The sequence below is a fragment of the Miniopterus schreibersii genome (assembly GCF_964146895.1).
Source record: "Miniopterus schreibersii genome assembly, chromosome: 12".
In the NCBI taxonomy this organism is placed as follows: domain Eukaryota; kingdom Metazoa; phylum Chordata; class Mammalia; order Chiroptera; family Miniopteridae; genus Miniopterus; species Miniopterus schreibersii.
In genome coordinates this window covers 67645844-67665479 of record NC_138112.1, presented here as the reverse complement: position 1 = coordinate 67665479, position 19636 = coordinate 67645844, and the positions used below count along the sequence as shown (strand labels likewise).

Here is a 19636-nt window from a genome sequence, read left to right as displayed (position 1 = left end):
CATCTATCGGCTGCCTCTTGTGCGCCCCCTACTGGGGATCGAACCTGTAACCCAGGCACGGGCTCTGACCAGGAATCAAACCAGTGCCCTCTTGGTGCATGAGAGGATGCTTAACCAACTGAGCCACACCCGCCAGGGCTCACAGAACATTTTTCTACTTCAGAGGGTTGGACTCATCTGTGAGTCAGAGGCTGGGCCACAAAGTGCGTGAGGGACGTTTCCCTGCTCCTTCTGACGGCTTGTTTATGTAACAGTAATGGGTACTCAAAGGGGAAGTGTTTGCCCAAGCACAGCCCCTCTCCGCCCAGCTTTCCAGGGGTCCTTGGGAGGATTCCCCTCCTGCTTAAACAAATACACCAGGGAGTTGAAAGTTGAGCGCCTCGGGGTCAAGTCAGTGCCGAGCTGGTCGCCCGGGGGCGTCCCTGGTACTTGACTGGCCAATTTGAGTCTAGAATTGATTGTAAACCCTCCTCCCAGGTCGTGCAGTCCAGGAGGCTACACCCCTTTTCCCCCATGGCTTTTGCTTACCAGAGTTTCTCCAAATAATTGCTGTTTTCCTCCCGATGTGGTTGTCAGTCCCTTTCGTCAGCCCTCTGTGCTCTGCCCCAGGAGGCTCCGTGGCCCCCCGTTATGGTCCCGGCTTCTCTGGGAAACAGGCTGGGCTGCAGCGGGCGTCTGTAACTCGGGCGGGCTCCGCTGCAACCTCTGCCGGGCATGTCTCTCTGCAGAGCGGGGGTGATGAGGAATACCAGCGCATCTATGCCACGAAGATCAAGCCTCGCCTGAAGTCGGAGGATGGAGTGGAAGGGGACCTTGGGGAGACCCAGAGCCGTACCATCACAGTGACTAGAAGGGTCACGGCCTACACTGTGGATGTGACAGGCCGGGAAGGAGCCAGGGACATCGACATCAGCAGTCCTGAGTTCAAGATCAAGATTCCACGGCATGAGCTGACTGAAATCTCCACTGTGGATGTGGAGACTCAGTCTGGGAAGACAGTGATCAGACTGCCCTCGGGCTCGGGGGCAGTGTCTCCAACCACAGGCTCTGCTGTGGACATTCGAGCAGGCTCCATTTCCACTTCGGGACCAGAGTTCCACGGTGCTGGCCACTCGAAGCTCCAGGTCACCGTGCCTGGGATAAAGGTGGGAAGCCCAGACATCAATGTCAGTGCAAAGGGCTTGGACTTGGGTGGCAAAGGAGGGATCCATGGTCCAGGAGTGGGCATTTCGTCTTCTCTTGGGGGTGGGGCAGTAGAGGTTCAGGGTCCATCTCTTGAGAGTGACAATAATGGGAAAATCAAAATTCCCACCATGAAGGTGCCAAAATTTGGTGTCTCAACAAGGCCTGAGGGCAAGGCACCAGGGGCAGGGTTGAGTGTTTCTGCACCTGAATTCTCTGTGGGGCACAAGGGCGGTGTGCCAGGCCTGACCATCGGTGGGAATGTCCAGACCCCTCAGCTGGAAGTCAGTGCTCCCTGTGCCAATGTTGAGGGGCTTAAGGGGAAACTGAAAGGCCCCCAAATTACTGGGCCATCATTTGAGGGAGACCTAGGCCTGAAAGGTGCCAAGCCACAGGGGAGCATAGGGGTGGACATCTCTGCTCCCAAAATCAAGGGCAACATTGCTGGCCCCAATGTGGAAGTTCAAGGCCCTGATGTTGATATTCATGGGCCTGGAGGCAAACTAAATATGCCCAAGATGAAAGTCCCCAAATTCTCTGTATCAGATTCTAAGGGAGAGGGAACTGGAATTGATGTGACACTGCCCACAGGTGATGTTACTCTTCCTGGGGTCTCTGGGGATGTCAGCCTGCCCGAGGTTGCTACTGGGGGGCTGGAAGGGAAGATGAAGGGTACTAAAGTCAAGACTCCTGAAATGATTATTCAGAAACCTAAAATTTCCATGCAGGATGTGGATCTGAGCCTTGGGTCCTCCAAACTGAGAGGAGATGTTAAGGTTCCTGCTCTGGGGGTGCAAGGTGATGTTAAAGGCCCTCAAGTGACAGTTAAAGGCTCCAAAATGGACATAGAAACACCCAGCCTAGAAGGGACACTGGCAGGACCCAAGCTGAGTGGTCCTGGGAAAACAGGAACGTGCAGTATCTCTATGGCAGATGTAGACTTAAATGCAGCTGCACCTAAAGTGAAAGGAGGTGTAGATATCACACTCCCAAAAGTAGAAGGGAAAGTCAAAGTCCCTGAAGTTGATGTCAAAGGCCCCAAAGTGGATGTCAGCGCCCCAGATGTGGAAGTTCATGGCCCAGAATGGAACCTGAAAATGCCCAAGATGAAAATGCCCAAGTTCAGCATGCCTGGAGTCAAAGGGGAAGGCCCAGATATAGATGTAAGTCTACCCAAAGGAGATGTCAGTATTACAGGGCCCACGGTCAACATGGAAGCCCCAGATGTCAACATAGGGAGCCTGGGGGGCAAACTTAAAGGCCCTGATGTTAAGTTGCCTGAAGTGAGTGTCAAGACACCAAAGATCTCCATGCCTGATGTAGATCTGCATGTTAAAGGCCCCAAGGTAAAAGGAGAGTACGATGTAACGGTACCAAAACTTGAAGGGGAACTGAAAGGCCCCCAGATGGACATTAAAGCCCCAGATGTGGATGTTCATGGCCCAGACTGGCATCTGAAGATGCCCAAGATGAAAATGCCCAAATTCAGTGTGCCAGGGTTCAAGGCAGAGGGCCCAGATGTGGATGTGAACCTGCCCAGGCCTGATGTGGACATTTCTGGGCCCAAGGTAGATGTTAGTGCTCCAGATGTGAGAATTGAGGGACCAGAAGGAAAATTGAAAGGACCCAAATTTAAAATGCCTGAGATGAATATCAAAGCCCCGAAGATCTCCATGCCAGATGTGGACTTGCATTTGAAAGGCCCTAGTGTGAAAGGAGAATATGATGTCACAGTGCCAAGGGTTGAAGGTGAGATTAAAGTTCCTGATGTTGAACTTAAAAGTGCCAGAGTGGACATTGATGCTCCAGATGTGGATGTTCATGGCCCAGACTGGCATTTGAAGATGCCCCAAATGAAAATGCCCAAGTTCAGCATGCCTGGCTTCAAAGCAGAGGGCCCAGAAGTGGATGTGAACCTGCCCAAAGCTGACATTGACATCTCAGGACCCAAGGTGGATGTTGAAGTTCCAGATGTGAATATTGAAGGACCTGAAGGAAAGCTGAAGGGTCCCAAGTTTAAGATGCCTGAGATGAATATCAAGGCCCCCAAAATCTCCATGCCTGATGTCGACTTGCATATGAAAGGTCCCAAGGTAAAGGGAGAATATGATGTCACAGTGCCAAAGCTGGAAGGTGACCTGAAAGGGCCCAAAGTAGATGTCAGTGCCCCAGATGTTGAAGTTCATGGTCCTGATTGGAACCTAAAGATGCCCAAGATGAAAATGCCCAAATTTACCATGCCCAGCCTCAAAGGAGAGAGCCCAGAATTGGATGTGAACCTGCCCAAAGTTGATGTGGACGTTTCTGCACCCAAGGTAGATGTTAGTGCTCCAGATCTGAGCCTTGAAGGACCTGAAGGGAAGTTGAAAGGCCCCAAGTTTAAGATGCCTGAGATGCACTTCAAAGCTCCTAAGATGACGCTGCCAGATGTTGACCTCAATCTTAAAGGACCCAAAATGAAAGGAAATCTAGAGATGTCTGCGCCAAAAATAGAAGGCGAGATGAAAGTTCCAGACGTGGACCTCAAAGGCCCCAATGTAGACATTAAAGCACCGGATGTGGAAGTACAAGGTGGAGACTGGAGCCTGAAAATGCCCAAGATGAAAATGCCTAAATTCAGCATGCCTAGCTTCAAAGCAGAAGGCCCAGATGTGGATGTAAACCTACCCAAGGCTGACATTGACATCTCTGGACCCAAGGTTGACATTGAAGCTCCAGATGTGAGCCTTGAGGGTCCAGAAGGGAAGTTGAAGGGCCCCAAGTTTAAAATGCCTGAGATGCACTTCAAGGCACCCAAGATCTCCATGCCTGATGTGGACTTAAACTTGAAAGGCCCCAAAGTCAAAGGGGATGTTGATGTGTCAGTGCCTAAGATAGAAGGTGAAATGAAAGTGCCAGATGTTGACCTCAAAGGACCCAAAGTGGACATTGATGTTCCAGATGTGGATGTTCATGGCCCAGACTGGCACTTGAAAATGCCCAAGATGAAAATGCCCAAGTTCAGCATGCCTGGCTTCAAAGGAGAGGGCCCAGAAATGGATGTTAACTTGCCAAAGGCTGACTTTGAAGTCTCAGGACCCAAGGTGGATGTTGAAGTTCCAGATGTGAATATTGAAGGTCCAGATGCAAAACTAAAAGGTCCTAAATTTAAGATGCCAGAAATGAATATAAAACCTCAGAAGATACCAATGCCAGATGTTGGTTTGCATTTGAAAGCTCCTAAAATGAAAGGAGATTATGATGTGACAGTACCAAAAGTAGAAGGAGAGATACAAGCTCCTGATGTCAACATTAAAGGTCCCAAAGTGGACATTAATGCACCAGATGTGGGAGCTCATGGCCCAGACTGGCACCTGAAGATGCCCAAGGTGAAAATGCCCAAGTTCAGCATGCCTGGCTTCAAAGGAGAGGGCCCAGAGGTGGATGTGAACCTGCCCAAAGCTGACATTAATGTCTCTGGACCCAAGTTGGACATTAATGCTCCAGATGTGACTCTTGAAGGTCCAGAGGGGAAACTAAAGGGTCCCAAGTTCAAGATGCCAAGCATGAATATACAGACACACAAAATTTCTATGCCTGATGTTGGACTTAATCTGAAAGCCCCTAAACTGAAAACTGATGTAGATGTTTCCCTTCCTAAAGTGGAAGGAGACTTGAAAGGTCCTGAAATAGATGTGAAAGCCCCTAAGGTGGATGTGGATGTTGGTGATATTGATCTCGAATGTCCTGATGCAAAGTTGAAAGGCCCTAAGTTTAAGATGCCAGAGATGCACTTCAAGACCCCCAAGATCTCCATGCCTGATGTGGACTTACACTTGAAAGGCCCCAAAGTCAAAGGGGATGTGGATGTCTCTGTGCCCAAGATAGAAGGTGAAATAAAAGTGCCAGATGTTGACCTCAAAGGACCCAAAGTGGACATTGATGCCCCAGATGTGAATGTTCATGGCCCAGACTGGCACCTGAAGATGCCCAAAGTGAAAATGCCCAAGTTCAGCATGCCTGGCTTCAAAGGAGAGGGCCCAGAAATGGATGTTAACTTGCCAAAGGCTGACATTAATGTTTCTGGCCCCAAAGTGGACATTGATGCTCCTGATTTGGATATTGAGGGACCAGAAGGAAAATTAAAAGGCTCTAAGTTTAAGATGCCTAAATTGAATATCAAACCTTCCAAGATATCCATGCCAGATGTGGACCTGAATTTGAAGGGACCCAAGCTGAAAGGAGAGATAGATGCTTCTGTACCAGAACTGGAAGGTGATCTCAGAGGTCCACAAGTTGATATCAAAGGCCCCAGCGTGGATGTGGAGGTGCCTGACGTTGATCTGGAATGTCCTGATGCAAAGTTGAAAGGCCCCAAGTTTAAGATGCCTGAGATGCACTTCAAGGCTCCCAAGATCTCCATGCCTGATGTGGACTTACATTTGAAAGGCCCCAAAGTCAAAGGGGATGTCGATGTGTCTGTGCCAAAATTGGAAGGAGATTTGAAAGGCCCCAGCGTGAATGTGGAAGTGCCTGATGTTGATCTCGAATGTCCTGATGCAAAGTTGAAAGGCCCTAAGTTTAAGATGCCTGAGATGCACTTCAAGACCCCCAAGATCTCCATGCCTGATGTGGACTTAAACTTGAAAGGCCCCAAAGTCAAAGGGGATGTTGATATGTCTGTGCCTAAGATTGAAGGTGAAATGAAAGTGCCAGATGTTGACCTCAAAGGACCCAAAGTGGACATTGATGTTCCAGATGTGGATGTTCATGGCCCAGACTGGCACTTGAAAATGCCCAAGATGAAAATGCCCAAGTTCAGCATGCCCGGCTTCAGAGCTGAGGGCCCAGAAGTGGATGTGAACTTGCCCAAGGCTGACATTGACATCTCTGGACCCAAGGTTGATATTGAAGCCCCAGATGTCAGCCTTGAGGGACCAGAAGGGAAGCTGAAGGGCCCCAAGTTTAAAATGCCTGAGATGCATTTCAAGGCTCCCAAGATCTCCATGCCTGATGTAGACTTACACTTGAAAGGTCCCAAAGTCAAAGGGGATGTCGATGTGTCTGTGCCAAAATTGGAAGGAGATTTGAAAGGCCCCAGCGTGAATGTGGAAGTGCCTGATGTTGATCTCGAATGTCCTGATGCAAAGTTGAAAGGCCCCAAGTTTAAGATGCCTGAGATGCACTTCAAGACCCCCAAGATCTCCATGCCTGATGTGGACTTAAACTTGAAAGGCCCCAAAGTCAAAGGGGATGTTGATGTGTCTTTGCCCAAGATTGAAGGTGAAATGAAAGTGCCAGATGTGGACATCAAAGGACCCAATGTGGACATTAATGTTCCAGATGTGGATGTTCATGGCCCAGACTGGCACTTGAAAATGCCCAAGATGAAAATGCCAAAGTTCAGCATGCCAGGCTTCAAAGGAGAGGGCCCAGAAGTGGATGTGAACCTGCCCAAGGCTGACATTGACATCTCTGGACCCAAGGTTGACATTGAAGCCCCAGATGTGAGCCTTGAGGGTCCAGAAGGAAAACTGAAAGGCCCTAAATTCAAGATGCCTGAAATGCACTTTCATGCGCCCAAAATCTCCATGCCTGATGTTGACTTCAACTTAAAGGGGCCTAAAGTGAAAGGAGACTTTGATGTTTCTGCCCCAAAGTTGGAAGGAGAGTTAAAGGGTCCAGAATTGGATGTTGACGTGCCACACGTAGCTGTGGAAGGCCCAGATGCCAAATGGAAAAGTCCTAAATTCAAGATGCCAGACATGCATTTTAAAGCTCCAAAAATCTCCATGCCAGACATTAATCTACACTTAAAAAGCCCCAAGATCAAGGGAGAGGTGGATGTAGATGTTCCCAAATTGGAAGGTGACCTTAAAGCTGACATAAGTGGGCCAGATATCAACATTGAAGGACCAGAGGGCAAATTGAAAGGCCCCAAGTTCAAGATGCCTGACATGCATTTCAAAGCCCCAAATATTTCTATGCCTGATGTGGACCTAAATCTGAAAGGACCGAAAATCAAAGGGGATGTTGATGTGCCTGTGCCTGAGGTAGAAGGTAAAGTTAAAGTACCAGATGTGAACATCAAAGGCCCCAAAGTAGACATAAGTGCTCCTGAAGTTCATGGCCCAGACTGGCACCTGAAGATGCCCAAGATGAAAATGCCCAAGTTCAGCATGCCAGGCTTCAAAGGAGAGGGCCCAGAAGTGGATGTGAACCTGCCCAAAACTGACATCGATGTCTCAGGACCCAAAATTGACGTTGAAGCCCCAGATGTGAACATTGAGGGTCCAGAGGGAAAAATCAAGGGGCCTAAATTTAAGATGCCAGAGATGAACATCAAAGCCCCAAAGATTTCCATGCCAGATGTAGATTTACATTTGAAAGGTCCTAAGGTCAAAGGAGATGTGGATGTTTCCCTGCCTAAGGTGGAAGGTGACCTAAAGGGTCCCAAAGTGGACATTGATGCCCCAGATGTGGATGTGCAAGGCCCAGACTGGCACCTGAAGATGCCCAAGATGAAAATGCCCAAGTTCAGCATGCCTGGCTTCAAAGCAGAGGGCCCAGAAGTGGATGTGAACTTGCCCAAGGCTGATATTGACATCTCTGGACCCAAGGTTGACATTGAAGCCCCAGATGTGAGCCTTGAGGGTCCAGAAGGAAAACTGAAAGGCCCTAAGTTCAAGATGCCTGAAATGCACTTTCATGCCCCTAAGATCTCCATGCCTGACTTTGATTTGCATCTGAAAGGTCCCAAAGTAAAGGGTGATGTGGACCTTTCTCTGCCTAAAGTTGAAGGCCCTGAAGTGGACATCAAGGGCCCCAAGGTGGACATTGATGCACCAGATGTGGATGTTCAAGGCCCAGATTGGCATCTGAAGATGCCTAAGATAAAAATGCCCAAGATCAGCATGCCAGGCTTCAAAGGAGAGGGCCCAGAAGTGGATGTGAACCTGCCCAAAGCTGACATCGATGTCTCAGGACCCAAAGTGGACCTTGAATGTCCTGATGTGAATATTGAAGGACCTGAAGGCAAGTGGAAAAGTCCAAAGTTTAAGATGCCTGAAATGCATTTTAAGACACCAAAGATATCCATGCCAGATATTGATCTTAATCTAACAGGACCAAAAATAAAAGGAGATATGGATGTCACAGGTCCCAAGGTAGAGGGAGATCTGAAAGGTCCTGAAGTTGACCTCAAAGGCCCAAAAGTGGACATTGATGTTCCAGATGTAGACGTTCATGGCCCAGACTGGCACTTGAAGATGCCTAAGATGAAAATGCCCAAGTTCAGCATGCCTGGCTTCAAAGCAGAGGGCCCAGAAGTGGATGTGAACCTCCCCAAGGCAGACATTGATGTTTCTGGACCCAAGCTAGACATTGAGGGCCCTGATGTTAATATTGAAGGACCAGAAGGAAAATTGAAAGGTCCTAAGTTTAAGATGCCGGAGATGAACATCAAAGCCCCCAAAGTCTCCATGCCTGACTTTGACTTGCATTTGAAAGGTCCCAAAGTAAAGGGTGATGTTGATGTTTCTCTGCCTAAAGTTGAAGGCCCTGAAGTTGACATCAAGGGCCCCAAAGTGGACATTGATGTCCCAGATGTGGATGTTCATGGACCAGACTGGCATCTGAAGATGCCCAAAGTGAAAATGCCCAAATTTAGCATGCCAGGCTTCAAAGGAGAGGGCCCAGAAGTGGATGTGAACCTGCCTAAGGCTGACATCAATGTCTCAGGGCCCAAAGTGGACATTGAAGGTCCTGATGTTAGCATTGAAGGACCTGAGGGAAAGTTGAAAGGTCCTAAGTTTAAGATGCCAGAGATGAACATCAAAGCCCCCAAGATCTCCATGCCTGACATTGATCTTAACCTGAAAGGCCCCAAAGTGAAGGGTGATGTGGATGTGTCTTTACCGAAAGTGGAAGGTGAGATTAAAGTTCCTGAAGTGGACATTAAAGGCCCCAAAGTGGACATTGATGTCCCAGATGTGGACGTTCATGGTCCAGATTGGCACCTTAAGATGCCCAAGGTGAAAATGCCCAAGTTTGGCATGCCAGGCTTCAAAGGAGAGGGCCCTGAAGTGGATGTGAACCTGCCCAAAGCTGATTTTGATGTCTCAGGACCCAAGGTGGACATTGATGTTCCAGATGTGAATATTGAAGGCCCAGATGCAAAACTGAAGGGCCCCAAGTTCAAGATGCCAGAGATGCACATCAAAGCTCCTAAGATATCAATGCCAGATTTAGACCTTAATCTTAAAGGCCCTAAAATGAAAGGAGAGGTGGATGTTTCGCTTCCAAATGTAGAAGGTGATTTGAAAGGACCTACTCTTGACATCAAGGGCCCGAAGATAGATTTGGATGCTCCAGATGTTGACATTCATGGTCCAGAAGGCAAATTAAAAGGTCCCAAACTGAAGATGCCTGACATGCATGTAAACATGCCCAAGATCTCTATGCCAGAAATTGACCTGAATTTGAAAGGCTCAAAGCTTAAGGGAGATGTTGATGTTTCTGGGCCCAAATTGGAAGGTGACCTTAAAACTCCAAAGTTGGATGTAAAGGGCCCAGAAGTGGACATTTCCGGTCCTAAGCTCAATATTGAAGGCAAGTCAAAGAAATCTCGTTTTAAGCTTCCCAAATTTAATTTTTCGGGCTCCAAAGTTCAGACACCTGAGGTGGATGTCAAAGTTAAAAAGCCAGATATTGATGTAACAGGACCAAAAGTTGATATCAGCGCTCCTGATGTTGAAGTCCAAGGAAAAGGAAAAGGATCCAAATTCAAGATGCCTTTCCTGAATATTTCATCTCCGAAAGTTTCTATGCCTGATGTTGAGTTAAATCTGAAAGGTCCTAAAGTCAAAGGAGACTTAAATGTTGCAGGTCCTAATTTAGAAGGTGACTTTAAAGGACCTCAAGTGGATATTAAGGCACCAGAAGTCCATCTTGATGCACCTGATGTGGATGTTCAAGGTCCGGACTGGAATTTGAAAATGCCCAAGATGAAAATGCCCAAGTTTGGTGTGTCTGGCTTAAAAGCAGAAGGGCCAGATATATCTGTGGATCTGCCAAAAGGAGACATCAACATAGAGGCTCCCAAAATAGATATCGAGGGCCCAGAAATCAATGTGGAAGGTCTAGAAGGAGGCTTAAAAGGTCCCAAACTCAAGATGCCTGACATGAATATTAAAGCTCCCAAGATCTCCATGCCTGACATTGATTTAAACCTGAAGGGCCCCAAGGTAAAAGGTGATGTGGATGTTTCTCTACCCAAAGTGGAAGGAGATCTGAAAGGTCCAGGGATTGATATCAAAGGGCCCAAAGTGGACATTGATGCCCCAGATGTGGATGTTCATGGCCCAGACTGGCACCTGAAGATGCCCAAGGTGAAAATGCCCAAATTCAGCATGCCTGGCTTCAAAGGAGAGGGACCAGAAGTGGATGTAAACCTGCCCAAGGCCGACATTGATGTTCCAGATGTGAGTATCGAAGGCCCAGATGCGAAACTGAAGGGCCCCAAATTCAAGATGCCTGAGATGAACATCAAAGCTCCCAAAATCTCCATGCCTGACATTGATCTGAACCTGAAGGGTCCCAAAATGAAGGGTGATGTGGATGTGTCTTTGCCAAAAGTGGAAGGTGACCTAAAGGGCCCTGAAGTGGATATCAAGGGCCCCAAAGTGGACATTGACACTCCTGATATTAACATTGAAGGCCCAGAGGGGAAATTGAAGGGGCCCAAATTCAAGATGCCAGAGATGCACCTAAAGGCTCCCAAGATCTCCATGCCTGACATTGATTTAAACTTGAAAGGCCCCAAGGTGAAGGGTGATATGGACGTTTCTCTTCCCAAGATTGAAGGGGACCTGAAAGGCCCTGAGATTGATATCAAAGGTCCAAAAGTGGACATTAATGCCCCTGATGTGGATGTCCATGGCCCAGACTGGCACCTGAAGATGCCCAAGGTGAAAATGCCAAAATTCAGCATGCCTGGTTTCAAAGGAGAGGGCCCAGAAGTGGATGTGAACCTGCCCAAGGCTGACATTGATGTCTCAACACCCAAAGTGGACATTGAAGGCCCTGATATTAACATCGAAGGACCTGAGGGGAAGTTGAAAGGTCCTAAGTTCAAAATGCCAGAGATGAACATCAAAGCCCCCAAGATCTCCATGCCTGACTTTGATTTGCATCTGAAAGGTCCTAAGGTCAAAGGAGATGTGGATGTTTCCCTGCCTAAGGTGGAAGGTGACCTGAAATGCCCTGAAGTTGACATAAAGGGCCCCAAAGTGGACATTAATGCACCAGATGTGGATGTTCAAGGCCCAGACTGGCATCTGAAGATGCCCAAGGTGAAAATGCCCAAGTTCAGCATGCCAGGCTTCAAAGGAGAGGGCCCAGAAGTTGATGTGAACCTGCCCAAGGCTGACATTGATGTCTCAGCACCCAAAGTAGATGTTGACATTCCAGATGTCAATATTGAAGGTCCGGATGCAAAACTGAAGGGCCCCAAGTTCAAGATGCCCGAGATGAACATCAAAGCCCCCAAGATCTCCATGCCTGACTTTGATTTGCACCTGAAAAGTCCTAAGGTGAAAGGTGATGTGGATGTTTCTCTGCCTAAGGTGGAAGGTGACTTAAAGGCCCCCGAAGTTGACATCAAAGGCCCCAAAGTGGATATCGATGTCCCAGATGTGGATGTTCATGGCCCAGACTGGCACCTGAAGATGCCCAAAGTGAAAATGCCCAAGTTCAGCATGCCTGGCTTCAAAGGAGAGGGCCCAGAAGTAGATGTGCACCTGCCCAAGGCTGACATCGATGTCTCAGGACCCAAGGTGGACATAGACACTCCTGACATTGACATTCATGGCCCAGAAGGAAAACTGAAGGGCCCCAAGTTCAAAATGCCTGACCTGCACCTCAAAGCACCCAAGATCTCCATGCCTGAAGTCGACCTGAATCTGAAGGGTCCTAAAGTAAAGGGCGATGTGGACATTTCTCTGCCCAAAGTGGAAGGTGACCTCAAGGGCCCTGAAGTTGACATCAAAGGCCCTAAAGTGGACATTGACGTCCCAGATGTGGATGTTCATGGCCCAGACTGGCACCTGAAGATGCCCAAGGTGAAAATGCCTAAGTTCAGCATGCCTGGCTTCAAAGGAGAGGGCCCAGAAGTGGATGTGAACCTGCCCAAGGCTGACATTGATGTTCCAGATGTGAGTATCGAGGGCCCAGATGCAAAACTGAAGGGCCCCAAATTCAAGATGCCTGAGATGAACATCAAAGCTCCTAAGATCTCCATGCCTGACATTGACTTAAACCTGAAAGGTCCCAAAATGAAGGGTGATGTGGATGTTTCCCTGCCTAAGGTGGAAGGTGATCTCAAGGGCCCTGAAGTTGACATCAAAGGCCCTAAAGTAGACATTGATGTCCCAGATGTGGATGTTCATGGCCCAGACTGGCACCTGAAGATGCCCAAGGTGAAAATGCCCAAGTTCAGCATGCCTGGCTTCAAAGGAGAGGGCCCAGAAGTGGATGTTACCCTCCCTAAAGCTGACATTGACATCTCTGGCCCCAAAGTTGATATTGATGCCCCAGATGTGAATATTGAGGGTCCAGATGCAAAATTGAAGGGCCCTAAATTCAAGATGCCAGAGATGCACATTAAAGCCCCCAAAATCTCCATGCCTGACCTTGACTTTAATCTGAAAGGCCCCAAAATGAAGGGTGATGTGGATGTCTCTCTGCCCAAAGTGGAAGGTGACCTCAAAGGTCCTGAAATTGACATAAAGGCACCCAAATTGGACATTGATACTCCTGATATCAACATTGAAGGTCCAGAAGGAAAATTGAAGGGACCCAAATTTAAGATGCCAGAGATGCACATTAAAGCCCCCAAGATCTCCATGCCTGATTTTGACTTAAGCCTGAAAGGGCCAAAGGGAAAGGGCGATATGGACCTTTCACTGCCTAAAGTAGAAGGTGATCTGAAAGGACCAGAGGTGGACATTGAATGTCCTGAAGGGAAACTCAAAGGCCCCAAATTTAAGATGCCTGATGTGCATTTCAAAACCCCGCAGATCTCAATGAGTGACATTGATTTGAACTTGAAAGGACCTAAGGTAAAAGGAGATTTGGACATTTCTGTTCCTAAACTGGAAGGAGATCTGAAAGGCCCCAAAGTGGATGTTAAAGGTCCGAAGCTGGACATAGACACTCCTGACATTGACATTCATGGCCCAGAAGGAAAACTGAAGGGCCCCAAGTTCAAAATGCCTGACCTGCACCTCAAAGCACCCAAGATCTCCATGCCTGAAGTCGACCTGAATCTGAAGGGTCCTAAAGTAAAGGGCGATGTGGACATTTCTCTGCCCAAAGTGGAAGGTGACCTCAAGGGCCCTGAAGTTGACATCAAAGGGCCCAAAGTGGACATTGATGTCCCAGATGTGGATGTTCATGGCCCAGACTGGCACCTGAAGATGCCCAAGGTGAAAATGCCTAAGTTCAGCATGCCTGGCTTCAAAGGAGAGGGCCCAGAAGTGGATGTGAACCTGCCCAAGGCTGACTTTGATGTCTCAGGACCTAAGGTGGACATTGATGTTCCAGATGTGAATATCGAAGGCCCAGATGCGAAACTGAAGGGCCCCAAGTTCAAGATGCCCGAGATGAACATCAAAGCTCCCAAGATTTCCATGCCTGATCTTGATCTGAACCTGAAGGGCCCCAAAGTGAAGGGTGACGTGGATGTTTCCCTGCCTAAGGTGGAAGGTGACCTCAAAGGCCCCGGAATTGATATCAAAGGGCCTAAAGTGGACATTGATGCCCCTGATGTGGATGTTCATGGCCCAGACTGGCACCTGAAGATGCCCAAGGTGAAAATGCCCAAGTTCAGCATGCCTGGCTTCAAAGGAGAGGGCCCAGATGTAGATGTGAACTTGCCCAAGGTTGACTTTGATGTCTCAGGACCTAAGGTGGACATTGATGTTCCAGATGTGAATATTGAAGGTCCAGATGCAAAACTGAAAGGTCCCAAGTTCAAGATGCCTGAGATAAATATCAAAGCTCCCAAAATCTCCATGCCTGATGTTGACCTAGATTTGAAAGGACCCAAAGTCAAAGGAGATTTTGATGTGTCTGTCCCTAAGATTGAAGGCACTTTCAAAGGCCCAGAAGTTGATTTTAAAGGTCCAGGTCTGGATTTTGAAGGCCCTGATGCCAAACTCAGTGGCCCAAATTTGAAGATGCCATCACTGGACATATCTGCCCCTAAAGTAACTGTTCCTGATGTCGATTTGCATCTCAAGGCACCCAAAGTCGGAATTTCTGGTCCCAAATTAGAAGGCGGTGAACTGGACCTTAAGGGGCCTAAAGTTGATTTAGAAATTCCAAACTTAGATGTACATATGGAGAGCCCAGATGTTAACATTGAGGGGCCAGATGTTAAAATTCCAAAATTTAAGAAACCCAAGTTTGGATTTGGGGCAAAAAGCCCCAAAGCTGACTTCAAGTCACCTTCGGTTGATGTGACTGTTCCTGAGGCAGAGCTGAACATTGAGACTCCCGAAATTAGTGTTGGTGGCAAGGGCAAGAAAAGTAAGTTTAAAATGCCTAAAATTCACATGAGTGGTCCTAAAATTAAAACCAAAAAACAAGGATTTGATTTGAATGTTCCTGGGGGCGAAATTGATGCCAGTCTCAAGACTCCTGATGTAGATGTCAACGTTGTGGGGCCAGATGCCACACTTAAAGTCGATGTGAAATCTCCTAAAACCAAGAAACCTATGTTTGGAAAAATGTACTTCCCTGATGTTGAATTTGACATTAAATCACCTAAATTTAAAGCTGAGGCCTCCCTCCCTACCCCCAAAATGGAGGGCGAAATCCAGGCCTGTGAACTGGATATTTCTTCACCAGGGATTAATGTGGAAGGTCCTGACATCAAGTTGAAGGCTCCCACATTCAAGGTGCCAGGTGTGGATGTCTCGGGGCCCAAAATAGAGGGGGACTTGAAAGGCCCCAGAGTGCAGGCAAACTTGGATGCACCTGACATCAACATTGAAGGCCCAGATGCTAAAGTCAAAGCACCATCCTTTGGCATTTCTGCTCCTCAGGTCTCCATCCCTGATGTGAACGTTAGCTTGAAAGGACCGAAGATAAAGGGCGATGTCCCCAGTGTGGGACTGGAAGGACCAGACATAGATCTGCAAGGTCCAGAAGCAAAAATTAAGTTCCCCAAGTTTTCGATGCCCAAAATCGGCGTCCCTGGGGTAAAAATGGAGGGTGGGGGAGCTGAGGTCCATGCCTCGCTGCCCTCACTTGAAGGAAGCTTGAGCGCACCGAATGTTAAGCTTGAAGGGCCTGATGTGTCTTTGAAGGGGCCAAAAGTAGACTTGCCTTCAGTGAACCTCTCTATGCCAAAAGTCTCTGGACCTGACTTCGACCTGAACGTGAAAGGACCAAGTATGAAGGGAGACCTGGCTGTCTCTGGTGACATCAAGTGCCCTAAGGTATTAGGTGCTCCTGATCTAAGCTTGGAGGCACCTGAAGGTGGCATTAAACTTCCCCAAATGAAGCTGCCCCACTTTGGCATCTCCACACCAGGGTCCGACTTGGACATTAACGTCAAGGGGCCACAGGTTACCGGAGAACTAAAGGGGCCAGGCATGGATGTGAATCTTGGAGGCCTCAACTTGAAAGGACCTCAGATCTCAGCACCGAACGTGGACTTGAACTTGGAAGGACCAAAAGTAAAAGGGAGCCTCGGGGGCATTGGTGAGATGAAAGGTCCCTCTGGTGGAGGAGGTCTTCCAGGCATCCATGTTCAAGGCCTAGAAGGGAACCTCCAAATGCCTGGAATTAAGGCCTCTGGATATGACATGGAGCTGCAGGGTGGGAATGTGAAACTCCCCACTGGGCACATTTCTGGCCCTGAAATCAAAGGCAACCTGAAAGGCTCAGGAATAGGTGTCCATGGGGCTGCTCCCGACATTAACGTGAAAGGACCTTCATTTAACATGGCATCTCCTGAGTCCGATTTTGGTGTCAGCTTGAAGGGTCCGAAAATCAAAGGAGGTGTGGATGTTTCGGGGGGTGTCGGTGCCCCAGATATCAGCCTGAGTGAAGGGCATATGAGTGTCAAAGGTTCTGGGGTTGAGTGGAAAGGACCCCAGGTCTCCTCTGCTCTCAACTTGGATGCACCTAGGTTTGCTGGTGGACTTCATTTCTCAGGACCAAAGGCTGAAGGAGGTGTGCAAGGAGGCCAGATTGGACTCCAGGGTCCTGGGCTGAGTGTGTCTGGGCCTCAAGGTCACTTGGAAAGCAGATCTGGAAAAGTAACATTCCCTAAGATGAAGATCCCCAAATTCACCTCTGGCCGTGAGCTGGCTGCCAGAGAAGTGGGAGTGGATATTAACTTCCCGAAAGCAGAGGCCAGCGTCCAAGCTGGTGCCGGAGAGGGCGAGTGGGAGGAGTCCGACATCAAACTTAAAAAGTCCAAAATAAAAATGCCCAAGTTCAATTTTTCCAAACCTAAAGGGAAAAGTGGTGTCACCGGCTCACCAGAAGCATCCATTTCGGGGTCCAAAGGTGACCTGAAGAGCTCGAAGGCCAGCCTGGGCTCTTTGGAAGGAGAGGCAGAGGCCGAAGCATCTTCACCCAAAGCCAAGTTCTCCTTATTTAAAAGTAAGAAGCCGCGGCACCGCTCCAACTCCTTCAGCGACGAGAGGGAGCTCTCCGCACCTTGTACCCCAACCGGGACTTTGGAGTTTGAAGGTGGGGAAGTGTCGCTAGAAGGTGGAAAAGTCAAAGGGAAGCACGGGAAGATGAAGTTTGGTACCTTTGGTGGATTAGGGTCAAAGAGCAAAGGTCATTATGAGGTGACTGGAAGTGATGATGAAGGAGGCAAGTTACAGGGGAGTGGAGTGTCCTTGGCCTCTAAGAAGTCCCGACTGTCCTCTTCTTCAAGCAACGACAGTGGGACTAAGATCGGCATCCAGCTGCCCGAGGTGGAGCTGGCCGTTTCCACAAAGAAAGAGTAGCAGCTTTTGTGTACATATATGTATAAAAATCCATCGGCCTTGGGTGGGTTTGTACATAACCCCCAAAGAGCAGTGCCCCGACAGCCTCAGCGGCAGTGCAGGGACCCGGCCTCTCCGGCGGTGCTCCGGCCGCCCGGGCCGGGGACTGACACATCCGGAGCGTCCCGGCTCCGGCTTCGGCCTCGGCCGGCCCACGTGCAGAGTCAGCAGTATTTGCCTTAAGATTTCTTTTTTATTTTGCATTGAATGCTGAGAGCTCCTGTTTACTACGCAAGCTTTTGTGTTTATTATCATTTTTACTGAACATTGTTAGTGTTGGGGTAATTGGAAACCCACTTTTTCATCGTAACGACTTTGGGGGCTTTTGTTAGTAAGGGTGGGGTGGGGTAGAAGGCAGTAGAGGGAACTAGGCCTCCGTTTCTCCTAAGGCTGGATCTATGCAAACAGCAGACCCCCAGAGGTGGCCAAGAGGAGTGGGCGGGCGGGGCGGGTGGGTGTTTTTGTAGAATTCTTTAGCATTGCTTTTCCCCCAGGGTTGGTGGTCCCAGCCAGCGGGGTGCTCGCCGGAGAGAGGGAATTGGAAACTGTTTGCAAATTGGCCAACCCCCCAGCTCATCACGAGGGGCCTCCATTCTGTGCATTGTGAGGAAAATGTTTTCTTCATGGCCACCATGTTCCTGATACTAGTTCTGATTTCCCTTAACAAATGTTACCATGATTAAGAAATTTCCCCGCACTTTAATGGCAACTTAATTCAGAATGTAAGAAAATCGATGCTGTCAAAGGCAAATAAAGCTGTTTATTAACCCTGAAGCCTTGTGCCTTTGCATTGTGTGTTGTGGGGAAGGAGCCTGAGGAGGCAGCACACCAGCCCTGACAGTCCCCACCCATCCACCAGTGGCATCACTGGTGTCATTCATGGGTGATGGAAGGAATTCGTGGCTCTTTGATGCTCCTGGTGGGGCTGGCTGCACCATTGCTGAGAAGTCCGGAGAGGCTTGGTACGCCGGCGGCCGGCCCCAGGGCCCACTCATCGTCTTTGCCGCCTCGGATATGAATACATGATTCAGAAATGGCTCTAAACTGGTAAAACAGTACAGATGCAAATTCTAAAAAAGGCCATTGCAGTGGTAGAAAGGGGTCTGGCTGTGAGTCGCAGGCCTGCCATCTAACTGATGGGCTGCGGCTTTGCTGGGTGGCCCTCAGTTTCCTCTTTGAAATGGGTGCTGATCTTGTATCAGATGTCTTCATGGTTCCTTCTATTCCATTTTAGGGCTAAACTTTGACAGATCCCTTCTGACCAAAGTTCCCTTTTGATTTCCAGCTCTGCAGACAGTACATGGTGGGGGAGCCTGGTAGGATGTGGCTCCTAATGTTGGTCATTGCTGAGCAGAGGGTAGTTCCCTCTTATACTGAAGCAAGTAGACTAAGATCCTCCCCCTCACCATCCCCAGAGCTGCCGCCTTTCTGCCAGTGGACGCAGCTCTCCGCCCACCCTTAGACCAGATAATAGATGCCACCCCCTCCCGCCCTCTCTAGGACAGCTTGTCAGGGGTTTCTGCCCATAGCAGTGGGACCTGCCCAGGGTGGGCTCCACCTGCCCTTGCTTGGGTTTCAGATCAGTGTTTGCGAGCTCTGTCCATTCATTCCCACCTCAGCCAGCACAGCCTGTGTCCCTGGGGGTGTTGGAGCTCCAGGGTGGCTGTTGGTTTTGGAAAGAGCTAGGTAACAAGGGAGGCATTTGATCCCCCTATTGCTTTTCTTAAGATGACTGACCAACAGCTGCTTTTGTGAATTGGGCAAGACGCTTAACCCTCCTTGAGCCTCAGTTTCCTTGCCCATAAAAAGGGATAGTATCCGTAGGGTGTCTGGGTGTCTACTCTGCAAGGCACCACATTTACACGTTTAGCATTCATGGCACAGTTTAGCATTCACGTGCTAATTTATAGAGCATGGGGGTGGGTATGGAGTCCTAGAGGGGCTATGAGCCCCTCCACACATTCAAGAGTGAGGGCACACACCTACTGGCACACGCCCCCACGTAGCTGCCTCCTGTGCCTTCTGGGTCTGGGGACCTCCAAGGGTGCTTCTGTCACTCAACCACAGGTCAAAGTCTGATTCCTGATCCTTCCTCAGTTCTGAAGCTGACAGGTATGTGGGGTGGGACAGTGCACATGCTTCCTGAGATGTGTGGCCCTGGGGTCTGGAGGGTGGGATGAGTGGGTGATAGTGGGGTGCACTTGTGTACACAGCTGGGGGGATGCCCACTGGGACGCTGGAAAGATCCCTTGGGCAGAACTACCCAGGTTATCCAACAAGTTATCAATTAAATGTGGGTTTTTTTAAGCTTGAGGAAGGGGTGATGTAAGCTAGTGATGACTCATTCGATAAGTATTTTCTGAGTCCCACTGGACTCAGAATCCTCTGCTGACCTCCACAGA

At 48.9% G+C, this 19636-nt stretch overlaps 1 protein-coding gene across 4 annotated transcripts in view; it reads left to right on the top strand.

Moving 5' to 3' along the window:
* Nucleotides 1–18008, top strand: part of AHNAK (AHNAK nucleoprotein) — a 29770-nt gene extending 11762 nt beyond the window's left edge. For 2 of the 4 annotated variants that reach the window (XM_081154930.1, XM_081154931.1), the window contains exons 5-6: nucleotides 729–1145; nucleotides 1911–18008. In XM_081154930.1, coding sequence (XP_081011056.1) covers nucleotides 729–1145; nucleotides 1911–17195 — 15702 coding nt within the window. In that variant the 3' untranslated portion in view covers nucleotides 17196–18008. Of the gene's footprint in view, nucleotides 1–728 lie in introns of all 4 variants that reach the window. The other 2 variants (XM_081154928.1, XM_081154929.1) reach the window with 1 other exon arrangement.
* The last annotated feature ends 1628 nt before the right edge of the window (nucleotides 18009–19636 follow it).